At 42.6% G+C, this 15,361-nt stretch overlaps 2 protein-coding genes across 2 annotated transcripts; one reads left to right on the top strand and one right to left on the bottom strand.

Moving 5' to 3' along the window:
- Positions 1-297: 297 nt before the first annotated feature.
- LOC135696970 (protein maelstrom homolog) lies at positions 298-2,552 on the bottom strand. The gene is made up of 2 exons (XM_065216513.1): positions 2,109-2,552; positions 298-2,049 (listed from the first exon to the last, which is right to left on the bottom strand). Exons 1-2 carry the CDS (start codon positions 2,457-2,459, stop codon positions 601-603), a joined length of 1,800 nt encoding a protein of 599 aa, XP_065072585.1. The 5' UTR covers positions 2,460-2,552; the 3' UTR covers positions 298-600.
- A 577-nt stretch (positions 2,553-3,129) lies between these two features.
- Positions 3,130-15,305, top strand: drosha (ribonuclease 3 drosha). The gene is made up of 4 exons (XM_065216586.1): positions 3,130-3,765; positions 3,833-4,413; positions 4,479-5,755; positions 13,619-15,305. The coding sequence occupies exons 1-4, from the start codon at positions 3,145-3,147 to the stop codon at positions 15,274-15,276; spliced, it is 4,137 nt and encodes a 1,378-aa protein (XP_065072658.1). The 5' UTR covers positions 3,130-3,144; the 3' UTR covers positions 15,277-15,305.
- Positions 15,306-15,361: the final 56 nt, after the last annotated feature.

The raw sequence follows: 15,361 nt of genomic DNA, 5'->3' as shown, positions 1-15,361 counted from the left end.
CCGAAGCCAGCGCTGCGGTGAGTAGTTCGCGGAAATGATAATATTCAAGTCAATAGTTAAATGCGTGAACGATCCAGAATGAAGTGTGACGTCTGTTTGTCTGTGATATAACTTCGGTATATCAAAATGTCCATTATGCCAAACAGCGTAGCCATATGGAAGTAAGCGCGGAATCCATCAAGCCATTAAAGCAGAGGCATACCTAGGGGATAATGGCGACCAAGCCTCAACAACAACAACAAGGTGAAACCAAGTTCATACCATAGCGTAATTTTATTGTTAGTTGTACATATTTTATATAAAGAATGTTTTGTATTGTTCCGGTGAATCAAAGAATAAAAAAGTGAATTCTTGAGTTTTTCGCAGCCAGAACACACTGCGAATCAAAAAAAGTATACAAAAAAAAAATTAAAAAGAAAAATCAAAATACGAATGTCACAAAACAAATCACCAATAATTCACGTTTGAAGTAAGTCATAAAGTAGAATAGGTTCGAAAGTTGTAATCGAAACAACTAAATCAACAGTATAGTTATATAATCCTTAACGTGACTATCAGTAAGCCAATGCCTGAAGCAATGGAAGGGACTTAAATATTTCTTTATGAAGAATGCTCGGCAAAAATGCCCTTTCGCCAACTTGCTCCTTGCAACATTGAGCTGAAAGAAGAATCGGCCAACAATTCTCCGCGACCTTTTGCTATTCCAGTGTTATTCAATTGACGGACCAAAGAATTCTTCCCATTAGAGTTACCAGTCTGCGAATCTCCAGGACCTTTCACTACTCTCTTGCCATCCGAACTGTATGGCTGGCGGTATGAGGAAGTCTTCCCAACAGAAGACTGTCTGCGCGCTGATCCGCGACCTCTTGCCATGTCCATGGAATCCAATTGGCAGTACGTAGGATCAATTCCAATAGAAGTGGAACCGATCAAAAGGCTCTGCCCTCGACCAGCTCCTTGCAATACTGAGCTAATAGAATTATCAGCCAACCATTCACCGCGACCTTTTCCTGTTCCCTTGACGTAGAACCCAATCGATGAGGGTTCGTTCAAATTATTAGCCAGCAATATTCCGCGACCTCGTCCCGAACTTGACTGGCGCACCGGTATCAGTTTCGTTTGTTTTCCAGTACCCTTCATTGGGAAACTTGAACCGTAAACGCTTTCAACCATGTAGAATGAATTCATAGTAGCAACACCTGTTTCGGCAGTATCCATCTTCACATCCTTGCTGGTTCCTGCACAACTACGAGATGGGCTCTTTGCGTGGCGCCTTTGGATCTGTGGTAGTGTAAAATGGGACTGCGCCGAAGAAGAAACGAGAGACATTTCACCGACTTGCCTCAGCATGGTATTGGACGGTGTTGATTCGTACAAATGGGATGCTTCCGTGTTCAATGGCATGTGACTTCCGGCGATCAGATCAATACTCAGATCCGGGCAGCAGTTATTCGAAATGATGTACGTCCAACGGCTAACCTTCGACAGTGCACAGCACTTTGGATTTCCTAGATTCTCATGGAAATCGCAAGCAATCCCACTGGTATATTCGTACACATCATTCTTCAGCAATATTTCCGCTATGGTTTTATCCGGAAAGATGCAAATATCCAGACCGTACTTTTCCGTGCCACGCTTCAGGTGGTAGAAGAATTCTCCCAGGGAAATTACCAAAAACTGATAATTGGTCTTCGATTCTTTGTTGAGCTGAGTCAGAACACTTTCGACCACCGCAACTTCCTTGGCATCGGTGAGGAGAGGAAACAGTTTGTGCGGCTTGTTGTAACCGGTAAAAGCCAGAACCTTCTGTAGTACGGCTCCGAAGTCGGTTTCACCCAACGCATTTGGTGGAATTGGCAGCGCATGAGTTTCTTCGCTGTACTCGCTCGCTTCATAAGTCAGTCCCAACGGCAACTTGGCGGGATTTATCAATTCGTGGAACTTGCCAAGTATTCCATTTTCCAAACTGTACCTGATGATTGCCATCTCGGCCGGTACGTAATCAGATGTATGAGTCTTACAAAAATGATTGACCGAAATGAAGAACATCTGGGAAAGTATATGCAACACAATAAACAAACAAAATCATTATTAAAGCTGTCTTTTACCTCTAACTTTTCCAGCACATTTTTACGCATGCCTCTCTGAATCATTTCGGAAATTGCTTTATCAATCGTTTTCTGCTGCTTTGTTCGCTTCCGCTGCTTTATTTCGACCATCGAAAGCGGAACGCCCTTTTGATTCGTGTTCTGCTTTTGTTGATTCCTGTACGCCAGGGACTGATCCTTGTACACTAGCCTTTCGGCTTCACTCAGAAGTTTCCACGATGACCGGGCTTCGTGCACTAATTGATCCATTCCGCCGGGGAAACTCTTGCCTTTACTTTCTTCCCGTCGACGGAACTCCAACATGAAGAGGAAAAATGGCCCTCTAGGAGCCGATTTGCTTCGAGCGAGCATTGTCCGGATCACATAAACAATTCAGATAGGAAAATTAATTTTCGCGCTTTCCGACGAAAAATACACAACCAGCGACATGTGAACGATGTGAACAAAAACAAACTCGTGAAACAGGACATTGAACGCCACTAGGACTACAAAACAACATAACAGCAACTCTGGAGCAACAATAGAAAAGAGCCGATCAGTAGTTGTAAGCAAAAGGTTTGTACGCCAGTTCCTCGCAAGGCGTACGTAATCCATGCAAACCAATAGCATCATCAGATAGGGGAAAGTTTCCCCAACTCGATGATGCTGCTGGATTTCGTGGGTGATCTACGCTTTGCGAGGAAACGATTTACAAACCTTTTTGTGTACAAATGCTAATAGGCCGTGTTCTATTATTGCTCCAGAGTAACTGTTATTGCTTGCTTGTTGGAAGCTTTCAAGAAGTAAAACAACGGAAATCGATTGAAATCTTTCAACTCAAGTCACGCATCTGAGCGATTATCTGTGCTTTCCTTGTTTTAGTCCCTTCAGAAACGTCGATAACTGTCGTACAGTTCCTTTTTTGTTTTAGGTTCTAAATTCGTTGTTCTGGTGTTTATGTTATTCATTTCTTGCGGCGCACGCTTCTCGAGAGTCTGCCGAAATAATGTGAAAAAATCATCTGAATTCGTATTAAATCAGTGTAAAAGTGTTAAAAATGAGTTTCTACAGACCCAGTTCAAACTACACGTCACCGGCTTATCCTCAGCGGGCCCCGAGACCCAGTGAAAACGGTAGTAATCGCTCAATCCATCCTCCACTCAGAGACCCACCCCCACCGGGAACGACTCCAGGCGATCAATACTATCCGCTGGAAACGGCAAACTTTAATGTTCCACCACCGACACTTCATCCGGTAAGACCGGCCTCTGTACCGCCGCGTCAATCGGCAGTTCCTTCTGATGGAAATAGTCAGCCATCCCGGTATCATTCCTCCGTACCACAGCAGTACTACTCGGGTCAACACTCGTCTTCGCGATACTACGGCACGTCTGGTTCAAGGGCTAGTGAGCGAAGGGAAACATCCGTATCGGATGTTTACTCCGAACATCCGAGAAAAGACAGCTACAGGAGTCGTTCCTCACCTCCCCCAGCGGACTACTCTTACCGTAGCGGAAGAAGCTATTCCGTTCCAACCAGAGATCACGAGCGCCGACCAAAAAGTCGAGATAGGGATCGGTCTTCAAGATCGTCGACCCGTACGGAACCGACCAGAAAGGGTGATTCGTCCTCCACGGACAGCAAAGAGCGCCCAACGAGAGTTTCAAGATTCAAAGTGGTAATATTTAAAAAAAAATACAATGTCATTATGTATTGAAGCTTTTTTTAAATATACCTAATTGCAGGATTCCGAACGTGAAGCGATATTGTCTAAGTGGCGCAAGAATTATTGCGAAACTCCGGAGGACATCCGAAGGAAACTGGCCGAGCTAACCAATGACGAAGACAAAGCCTCATGGGTCCGATCGTCTCCGGCGGATCTTTTCTATCGCCGAGTTTCGGACAAAGTAGTGGAAGGAACTCCTCGGTTAGATGCCCTGTGCGTTTTGTTTGACGATGAACTTATCCGGCGGGCGGAACGTGTCCGTGCCAAACAGGCTCCATATCAACCACCACCGAGAAAGCATAAGGTTCGCGTATGTCGCCATAAAAATGACAAATGCTCCTCTTCGGATTCGTCGGATGATGAGCTGAATTTCGAGGAAGAGTGCAGCATGGAAGAGTTGACCGTTAAAATAAAGCACCCGTATCGGCTGCACGCGGACCTTTGGCATAACGATCCGGGAGAGATGAATGACGGGCCGCTGTGCCGATGCTCGGCAAGGTCCAGAAGGACGGGGATACGGCATGGGAAATATCCTGGGGAAGTTGGTTTCGACAAATGTGTATCGAGTTCAAACAATGCCGATAAGTTGTATCACTATAGGTAGGTTTGCTCGGAAATTTTAATGAGAGTCAAAATGTATTGAAATGCCTTGAAATTACTTCCAGAATCACCATCTCGCCACCGACGAACTTCTTAACGAAAACTCCAACCATCATCAAGCATGATCAACACGAATTCCTCTTCGAGGGCTTTTCGCTCCTTTCGCATCAACCGATTGGCGAACTACCAACCTGTAAGGTTATTCGCTTCAACATAGAATACACAATCCTCTACATTGAAGAGCAAATGCCGGAAAACTTCACGATTCGCGAATTGGACCTTTTTGAACGCTTCATGTTTAAAGAATTGCTCGAGCTGGTTGACTTTACCGTGTATCCCTCGGGCGCCGGTCCGGAAAACTCCTGCCCATGCTATCATTTCCTCCCGAGGTTTGTTCGGGACCTCCCGGATAATGGGAAGGAAGTACTCGCAATGGGTGAGGTACTGCGTTACCTTTTGGACAATTCCGGTCCCTTGGTTGCACCTGACATACTGAAGGAGATGAACGACCTGAGCCAAATTGAATGGCAAGACTACGTCGACTACGTAAAGGGAATGGTAGTGACGAATCCCGGAATGAAACCTTGCTCAGTACGAGTAGATCAGCTTGATCGTAACGTTACGGACGTACCGGATGCCAATCTAACCGACGAGGAAGGCAATGTTCATCCAGTTATCGTCCACTTTGGCATCCGACCTCCCCAGTTGAGCTATGCAGGAAATCCAGAATACCAGAAAGCATGGAGGGAGTACGTCAAGTTTAGACATTTGATCGCGAACATGTCCAAACCATCGTTCGAGGATAAGCGAAAGCTGGAAGCAAAGGAGAACCGCCTGCTGGAAATGCGCACTCAGGGAAGAATGAAACGTAATATTACGGTTGCCGTCAGTGCCAAAGGGTTCCACCGAACCGGCATAATGTGCGACATGGTGCAGCACGCTATGGTGATTCCGGTGCTTACCGGCCATCTGCGGTTCCATCGGGCGTTGGACGTTTTGGAGCAGCACGTCGATTATAAGTTCATCAATCGCTACACGCTTCAGCTGGCTCTGACGCATCCATCGTATAAGGAAAACTTCGGAACCAACCCGGATCATGCGAGGAACAGCTTGACCAATTGTGGCATCCGTCAACCGGAGTACGGCGATAGGAAGATTCATTTCATGAATACCCGCAAGCGTGGCATCAATACGTTGATCAGCATCATGTCCCGCTTTGGCAAAGAGTACGAAACGGACAGCAACATTACGCATAACGAGCGGCTGGAGTTTCTCGGCGATGCCGTGGTTGAGTTTATCACGTCGATCCATTTGTTTCACATGTTTCCGGATTTGGAAGAAGGTAAGCTATATATGCCGGTACATTCTGGAACGGGGCTGCAACATAACACGCGATTTTGCGGAATCGCTTTTCGAATCGAAATTCGTATCGTCATCAATATTTCAAAAAGACCAAAATGCGTTTGTAATTTTTTTAATTTTTTTAATTTTTTTTTTTCTTTTATTCCATACCCCTCTGGCCAGATATTAAATGATTATTGATTATTGTTCAACTAAATTTAATTCTATTACCTAGGGGAATTTACGTATTCTCGGCAACCTAAGCAACGACCATCTTTCTATAGCCTTTTTCTCTCAGGAACGCACACATATGTGGTATAGATCAGTGCACGGTCCCTAACCTCACTTTTTGCTCCCTATCATTTTGCTTCTGAGTAAAAGAGATAGCAACGAATGGGAGCCAAAACAAACCACCCAAAACTGTCAAAACTTACGGGTGAGAGAAGAGTGCGGCAAATCTTCGTGAACTGATCAATTGGTTTGTTTACAATATTTTGCTGTCAGCGGCTCTAGCAATTCTCGCGTCACTATTCAAATAGACCAATGTAACATATCCACCATTTTGAGAAAATCGAAGTTGAAGTTCGACAGATTATTATTTTAACTGTTTAAAAACAATACATTTTGCAATACTATTTTTAATGTAGTCAGTGTATAATAACGTTGAAAATTCAGAAGAAACGGTAAAATCACAATTTTACTTTGAATTTCATGCTACAACATAGAAAAAACCACATAGGACGTTTTGACAAGTCGAGTTGTACATCGGACATGTTACATTGGACGATTTTTCTCAATGACATAATCAATGAGTGTTACATTGGACGTTTTGTCTACAGGATACTAGATTCCCTTTCACAGATTTCAGAGTATAGTACCTAACTTTAGATTGGCCCCGCCTTTGGAAAATGAGCACCAATCATGTTAGGCAGTCCGAATGACCGAAGTAACAATCATATACCCATCATTTCAAACTGTACATTGGACAATTTTTGATCGATGATTTTCTTAAATAAATGAAAGTAAATTTGGATGGGTGTTTTTGTATCACATACAATGATAGAAGAGCAATAGCTTGAATCGCTTAACTCGATTTGTTTACATTTGTTACATTGGTCTATTTGAAAAGTGACGCGAGAATTTCTGTCCAAATAAATTGTCAAAAACTGTTTTGAAACGCTTTTACAAAGCTGCAAACTTCTCTAGTGAGAGCGACTATTGTGGGCAACCAGGCCAGTGACAAGGCCTATACCAACAGCAGCGCTTGACAGTAGGCAGCATGTCCCGGGCTCAAATCATTTATTTTGCTGTGCTGGGCCCGCTGTCACTGTATAACATGTTGCCTACGCGCCTGCCACTGAGCTGTGGGCAACACCTTTTTATTCGGCATGTTAAACAGCTGTGCTTTCATCGGCAACTTGAAATCAGCAGCATTTTGTAGTGCGCGTGTTTCATTTCAAGAAAACCCTGCTATATTGCCTTTTCTCAGTGGTAAAAATATAATCAAAATGAAGCTGAAAGCCTAAAAAATCGTTTGAATGCATTCAGAGAATTGTTTACGTGAGAATTCTAATGAAATTAATGCATAAAAAATGACAAAATGATACGCACTCTTTGCAAACTGTCAAAGAATCATTGTACACAAAATCAACTTTGTTCAAATCAAAACAAAAAAACTAACCCATCTGGTAGATGATGGCACAAGCTTCCAAGAAAATTCTATTACAGTGAACCACATTATTTAAATGGATTTCTTCGCCAGTTAGTCGTCTGTCACTTCGTTTGTGATGATAGTGTGCCATTTGGTTTCAAATGGATTGCTTTCACATGCTCATGCACATATAATCTCATAGTGATAGCAATGTTTAACATATTTAGCAGGGTTTTAATCATACAAATGCTAATCGCTAGCTTTCATGCTAAAAAACCCTGGTTTTTTAGTCAAAAGTTATTATACGTCGTTTGGTGGCCCTTATTGTTACTTAAGTCAAAGTGTATTTACCAGGATATTCGGGAGAATTATCAATTACGTCTCCTTACGTGCAGCCCATTCATCATTTTAGGACCACCGAAATCATCTTAGCAACAAACAGTTCGATTTATTCACTTTAATAATGAAAAAGCGAAACGACGAACGTACACTTTTCACGGGTTTCTCAGCGCTGTTACTTAAGTCAAACGGCATCTCCATAGAAATTGGGTGACTTAAGTAACATTGAAAACTATTTTGATCAGAAGGTGATTACGTCAAAAAGCAATTTGACTGGTAAATAAATTTAAAAATGGGATTTGATCCTATATTCGGACAGTATATAGTGTAATAGCAGGAGAATCGATTGACACTGATAGCTCGACTTTGTTTACCTTTGTTACATTCGACGTAATGAAAATTTGCTCTTGAAGTAGAGTGTCGTTTGGTTTCAAATTAATTCAAGCTGAACATTGCATTAGGTCTTGAGTAACATTGATCAATTCTCTTCGTCGACTTTCTCTTTCGTTAATAACTTGAGCACATAACCGTTTCTTGTTGTGGTTGTCGTATTAGATGCTAGATAAAAGCTTCTTTGATGGATCTGTGTGCTGAAAATACCCGGGAATGTCTTTACATGGCCGTGGAGAAACAAAGAGAATCTGTCAATGTTACTTAGGACCTAATGCAATGTTCAGCTTGATTTGTTGTAACTTTGACAGCTCGACTAGACAGAAGATAGCTATATTTGGCAAAGTTGTTCAGATGGACAAGACGTATTGGATGATGGACATCTCAGTTAATATTTCACTCACCAGGTAGGGCTAGTGTATCATTTGACTTTTGCTTCGTTAGTGCCTAGGATGTTGCTCCGACTATTTCTGTTGCACCAGCCCCACTAGTGAAAATTCTCCCGCATCATTGCCCTCTTGTTATTTCACTGGAAGAGAGACGATCGTGCACCATTACTATTTCCCCGATCCCAGTCTACTATGACTATCGGAACGCAGATCATCACGGTATAGAAGATTTTCTCTCCGAGCTTGACTGAGTCAATATTCTCGATAGAAACGATGTCGAAGCAGCTGCCCAGTCGTTCTCTCACATTATGGCTTACGTCATTGACAAATACGTGCCGAAAAAAGTGAACCGAACTGGAACACACCCTCCATGGTAATCCACTGAGCTACGGCGACTGAAAACAGTAAAGCGTGCCTCCCTGAGGAAGTACACGAAGCACCGCACTCTCTCACTCAGGAACCACCACCAACAAACCGACATGGCACTTAATTCAAATGTGCAGTGAGCCGAACTGTCAAAACCATGGGATTGTTTGATATAGATACAAATAATTTGTCCAGAATAGATCAGACACGAACCAATTCATAACTTTTGCATGCGGGTTCATGGTTTAGTTAAATATTTCCCGCGAACCCGGAGCCAGATGTCATTAGTGTGCTTGGGTCAGAAATTTTGCTATGGTCATTCATGTCGGTTTGTCGGTGGAACCACTACGTGAGACTCAATAAAAAGTTCAAACAAATTAGTAAACGTTGCTATTCACGCTTTCAACGTAGTATCCAACGCAAACTCAAGTATAAACCAAAGCCATTTTGGAAGTACGTTAACGAGCAACGCAAGGAACCGTCCTCGTTGGTTCTGGAAGGGGAAACGGCTACCGATCCGGGCGAGCTCCGTCAAGTTCGCCAACGTATTTACAGAGGAAAATTTATCTGATGAGCACGTCTCTGCTGCTGCCCCACAATCCGGGGCCAGATGGAATACCAGGGAATACCATCCATTATCCTGAAGAACCATATCGAATGCTTGCTGTCACCACTTCGTCATTTGTTCCAGCCAAGGGCGTGGCCAGGTTTTGAGCTAGGGAAAGGCGACAAAAAATTTACTATGGAAAATTTGGCCGAATGCCATTTCACCGAAAACCTTTGTATTGCTGAGTCTAGGGGGGGGGGGCAGTTGCCCTCCCCTGCCACCCTCTGGCTATGGTTCCTATACTGTTTAAAATCGCTGTACTGCTCTGCGCCCAATTCTAGAGTTCAGTTCTGCAGTGTGGAATCCAGTAAACCTCAATGGCTCGGAAAGGATCGAATCTGTACAACGAAGGTTCGTAAGATTTGCCTTGCGTAGGCTACCTTGGCGTTATCCTTATCATCTGCCCAGCTACGAGAGCCGCTGCCAGCTTATCAATCTGGAAACCCTGCGGTCTAGACGAAACGTATCCAGAGCCTTGTTCGTAGATATTCTTCAGAACAGAATCGATTGCTCCGCCGTTCTGCAGGATATCGCCATAAATGTCCAACCCAGAGCCCTACGGAACAATCGTATGCTGCGCTTACCTCTACGCCGGACAAATTATGGGATGCATACCATTATCGATGGCATTCAAAGGACCTTCAATAGAGTCGCCCCGGTATTATAGTACGTTATCCCTCGCCTGGCGTAGCGTAAGCCGATTTACTGAGGTCTTTTCTGAAGCGACGAACAATTGAGGCAAACTCTAAGATCTTCTTTTATTATTATTATTATTATTATTATTATTATTAGTGTCCAGTGAGTTATAAATGTGAGTCTTAAGTAAAACATCAATAAGACTAAAATGGTCTGTTGATGTGGACATCCATCTAGATTGTTTGCTTTAACTTGACAGCTCGCCAAGATATTGTGCATATCGATAAAAAATTAGTAAAAATTGTAAGACTTTGCCAAGTCTTAAGTGGGAATGACATTGATGAAGACTGCACATTGTAGTTGATATACGTATCTGTCATAGATTCCAAAATGAATTAAGTGGAATTAGATGTAAGATAACTTCGATGAAGATCTTCAAACTTTCCTGGTGTTCTTAGAACTTCTTTGAAATTCACAGACCGTCTCTGAATTTTACATTTGTGTTCCCTAAAATTCGCAGATATTTCTTAAAGTTCACAGTAGTACATTTTCCTGCGTTATTTTTGTAAAACTTTCCTTGAGTTTGCAGAGCTACATCGAACTACATATAGTTTTGCTACAGTTCACAGAACTCTCTTGAAGTTCGTAGAAATTAACAGGATTATTATTATTATCTCTATTTAGGAGATTTTCAGCCGCAGGCTGGTTCATCTCCGAAATTATCAGGAGGACAATGGACAAACTCGCAAAACATCCCTGAAGTTCGCAAAAATTTCCTGAAATTTGTAGAACTTCTCTGAAGAACGAAGCATTTTCCTGAAGTTTGCTGTAATGTTCTCAAAGTTTAATGAGCTTCTATGAAGTTTGAAGCACGCCTTTAAAGTCTACAGAGTTTTCCTGAAGTTTGTAGAACTTCCCTGAAGTGTCTGAATGAACTTCTCTGTTACTCTTGAGTTTTTAAGAGTTTCCTGGGGTTCGCAGAACATTATAGAAGTTCATACAATGTTCCTTTAGTTCGGAGCTTTTCATTACTGTTCGTAGAATTTTCCTGGTGTTTCTAGAATTTACATGTGTTCACAAAAGTTCTCTCAAGTTTGCAAACATATCCTGAAGTTTACTGTAATTTAGAAATTTAGTTGGAGTGCGCAGAACTTCATGTAGTTCGTAAAATTATCCTGAAGCTCGTAGAACTTTCCCTATAGTTCGCAATACTACAGACAAACAGACGTAACACTTCATTGTGTATCTTTGTTCACGCATTTAACGGTTGATTTGAACATTATCAGTTCCACGAACCACTCGCCGCAGCGCTGGCATCGGATAACTTTGACGTTTCTATACATTCTATAGAACTTTTATGCAATATTGTTTGCGAGTTAGCGAGCAAGCTTGTTTTCCGCGAGAAGCCCGAAAGATGTCGTTACTGAGGTCCTATGTTTTGAGATACTATGTTTTCAAGAAAAACTTTTTCAAAGAGCTACGTCTGTTTGTCTGTGGCAATACTTTCATAAAATTCGGAAATCTTCACTGAAGGTCACAAAACTGTGCTAAAGATCACAGAACGTCTTGAAAGTTCACAGCAGTTCCCTGATGTTCGCTCAGCTTCTCTATAGTTCGCAGAAATTTCTTGAAAGTCGCATCCTGAAAGAATCCTTAGCAAAAATATGGGAACTGCGTTGAAGCTCTCCGTAGTCACTCAAGGTGAGGGCTACCCAAACTCACTGGACAAGAGTAGTTAACCTCATGTGAGTTTGAGGAGTTTCATTAAGCCTGTGCTCCGGTACCAGGACGGTTCGTCGCAAGACGGGCTATTTAAGGTGGCACAGATTGAAGTGGTGTGAACTATGAGCATTTCCGTATGGCAAATTTTACTATAAAAATTATAATCATGTTTATTCGCGAAATTGGGTTCTTATATTTTAAAAAACATATCGGGTACTATTCATCATCCGAAAGGGCTTCGTTTTCTGAGCACAACGATTATTTTTTAATCCCATAGACTTCCATCTCGATTTTTAAATCAAGATTTAAAGCTTGACACTAAACAGATTGACAGCTCGATCCCATACAAAATCCCAGTTAGGGGTGCTAAGATGGTATTTTTTAATAATGTAATAGAACTTATTTAAAGTTGAGATAAATGCATATTCGTAATCTGCGTTAAAAATTGAACCGAAATCCAAAATTTCACCAATTTTGGTACACTGGAACTGTTCTGCCGCTTCGAAAGTTGACTCAACTTATCGTGGAAGACTTCGGATCTCTGAAAGTTCTTCGTACAAACACATTCTCCTCTGCGAACGGTGGTTTTCAAGGCTATTTGTAAACCCGAAGTCCTCCCAACAAACAATTTGAGCGGATTAAAGGCTAAATAAGCCATTTTTTTTTAGCTGAGGAAGTCTATATTTGCCTGAATAAGTTCTTATTCTGCTTCTAATGTTTGTTGGATAGTACCAACAATCAATACGAAACTAACGATTTTAAATTGGCTCACTACTTGACTAGCCTATTGGTCCCAAGCAAACGATTAACGTATCCCATTCTAGTCGAAATTCTACTACTACACAATGTTTGTTTTGATTCGCTATGAAAGTTTGACAGATAAAATGAGGGGTTATTCGTTTTTCCTATGTTTCGAGGGGTGAATCGATTAGCTTGGGACCGAAGAGAGTACCAGAGCTGAGCCAAAAAGTTGTGCACGTTATTTCGGGACCATCTAGTCTTAGAGTTACCTCTATGATAGTACTGTCCGTCTTCTTATTTTTACGGCAGTATGAAGTAATTAATTAATGACATCATAAAATACATACATCATACCATATATGATCGTGGCTGCTGTTCTCTTCATTACATCATAAACCACAGACAAACAGACATAATTCTCGCAAATTGTTCATCGAACGGTCAATTTAAAAGTATCTTAGTTGGTAGTACCGTCACCTGTGGCGCTGATAGTCAATTCCCTTGCATTTGACGTTTACACACTATTGCCATAGAGGTAACTCTAAGACCACTGGGTCCCGAAGAAAATCATTATTATTTTTGGCTCACTCAGTACCAGAACAACGGTCCCAAGCAGTACCAAGCTATTTCACTCACCCCTGCATGTTCTGCATGAATCCACACACCCCTGATGTTATCTGTCAAACTTTCATAGCGAATCAAAACAAACATAGTGTAGTAATAGAATTTCAACTAGAATAGGGTACGTTAATCGTTTGCTTGGGACCAATAGGCTACTAAAGTGGTGAGCCAATTTAAAATCGTTAGTTTCGTATTGATTGTTGCTATTGCCATCTTTTCAGCGTACTACCCACCACAGTGTACCCAACAGATGGCGGTAATGTTTTAGCGACGATGTTTTACAGTGAGAAATATTCATTTTGTTATGTCTGTTTGTCTTTGCATAAACGTACAATCTCACATATAAAACAGTGCCAAAGGTTAACGCTGACTTGACGAATCATCTCCAAATCTCATCTACAGGTGGCTTGGCAACATACCGTGCGGCCATCGTTCAGAACCAACACCTAGCCGTACTTGCCAAAACCCTGCACCTGGAGGAGTTCATGCTGTACGCCCATGGATCCGATCTGTGCCACGAGCTGGAACTGCGCCACGCGCTGGCCAACTGTTTCGAAGCCTTGATGGGAGCCCTTCTATTGGACGGAGGCATAGAAACGGCGGACCGGGTGTTTGCCTACGCACTATTCCAAGAAGATACCAGTTTGCGTACCGTTTGGGTCAACTATCCACCGCATCCGCTGCAGGAGCAAGAACCCCTGGGCGATCGCCATAATATCGAATCGTTCGCGATTTTGAAAACGTTAACCAAGTTTGAGGAATCGGTTGGCGTCAGCTTCAACCATATCCGTTTGTTGGCCAGGGCTTTCACCGATAGATCGATCGGTTTCACCAATTTGACTCTAGGATCGAACCAACGGTTGGAATTCTTGGGAGATACCGTACTACAGTTGATATGTTCGGAGTACCTCTACCGGCACTTTCCCGAACATCATGAGGGACACTTGTCACTGCTGCGCAGCTCGTTGGTCAACAACCGCACACAAGCTGTCGTTTGTGATGATTTGGGCATGACCACTTATGCCGTTTATTCCAATCCGAAGGCTGACCTGAAAACCAAAGATCGAGCAGATTTGCTGGAAGCATTTCTAGGGGCTCTCTACGTGGACAAAGGCTTGGAGCATTGTGAAACCTTTTGCCACGTTTGTCTGTTTCCGAGATTGCAAGACTTCATCATGAATCAAGACTGGAATGATCCTAAATCGAAACTGCAGCAGTGTTGTCTCACACTCCGTACAATGGACGGTGGAGAACCGGACATTCCCATCTACAAAGTTATCGAGTGCAATGGTCCAACCAACACCCGCGTGTACACTGTGGCCGTGTATTTCCGCGGAAAACGGTTGGCTTGCTCGAATGGTCACAGCATTCAGCAGGCAGAAATGAATGCTGCTAAAAAGGCTCTCGAAAACTCCAAGGATCTATTTCCGCAGCTGGACCATCAGAAGCGGGTCATTGCACAAAGCTTGAAACGGCAGAGGGTTCGAAGAGCGTCTATGGATGACCGTTCAGAGGATCAGGATAGGCGGGACGGTGCATCTTCCGAGGAGATTTACAAAAACGGAAAGTCTACTGACTCCTACCGGAAGAGGCGTAAGAAGGTCCCGGATACACCGCAACTACCAAAACAGTATCAAGTTAAGGACAGCGATAGTGACAGTGATGATGCGGATGACCGAGAGAAAAAGAAAAAGCGTCCTAAAAGACAGAGAAAGAGATCGCACTCTACTGACAAAGTTGCACCAAGTCCCGCAACAAACCACAAGGAAAAAGTGGAATCGAAAACGGTTAGTTTAGTGGTTCAGTATGATTCTCTATCGGATGAGGTAGATCTACAACTGGAAGCCATTTCGGAGTCGGACGAAGACTTTGGTGTCAAATCTGAACCCAAGCAGGACCACTACAACAGCATAGCGTCCGATGTTAGTAAGAACGATGACGCAGCAGCAAGTGGTGCCATAAATGAGGAGAAAGGAACTTTCGCCAATTCTGTGCAAATCTTCAAAATCGAAGGAACGGACGATGTATCATCAGATCTTGAATCCGGTGAAATAGAATAAGAAAAACAATTCCAGGTAAGATACATACTTAAAAAAAATAAAAATAAAAATTTATTCCTCGTAACTAGTGGATGTTCTCATAAAA

The sequence above is a fragment of the Ochlerotatus camptorhynchus genome, unplaced genomic scaffold (assembly GCF_037179485.1).
Source record: "Ochlerotatus camptorhynchus isolate MF236.1 unplaced genomic scaffold, CSIRO-AGI_Acam_v1.1 ptg000064l, whole genome shotgun sequence".
Lineage (NCBI taxonomy): Eukaryota > Metazoa > Arthropoda > Insecta > Diptera > Culicidae > Ochlerotatus > Ochlerotatus camptorhynchus.
This window is presented reverse-complemented; position numbering and strand designations above follow the sequence as displayed.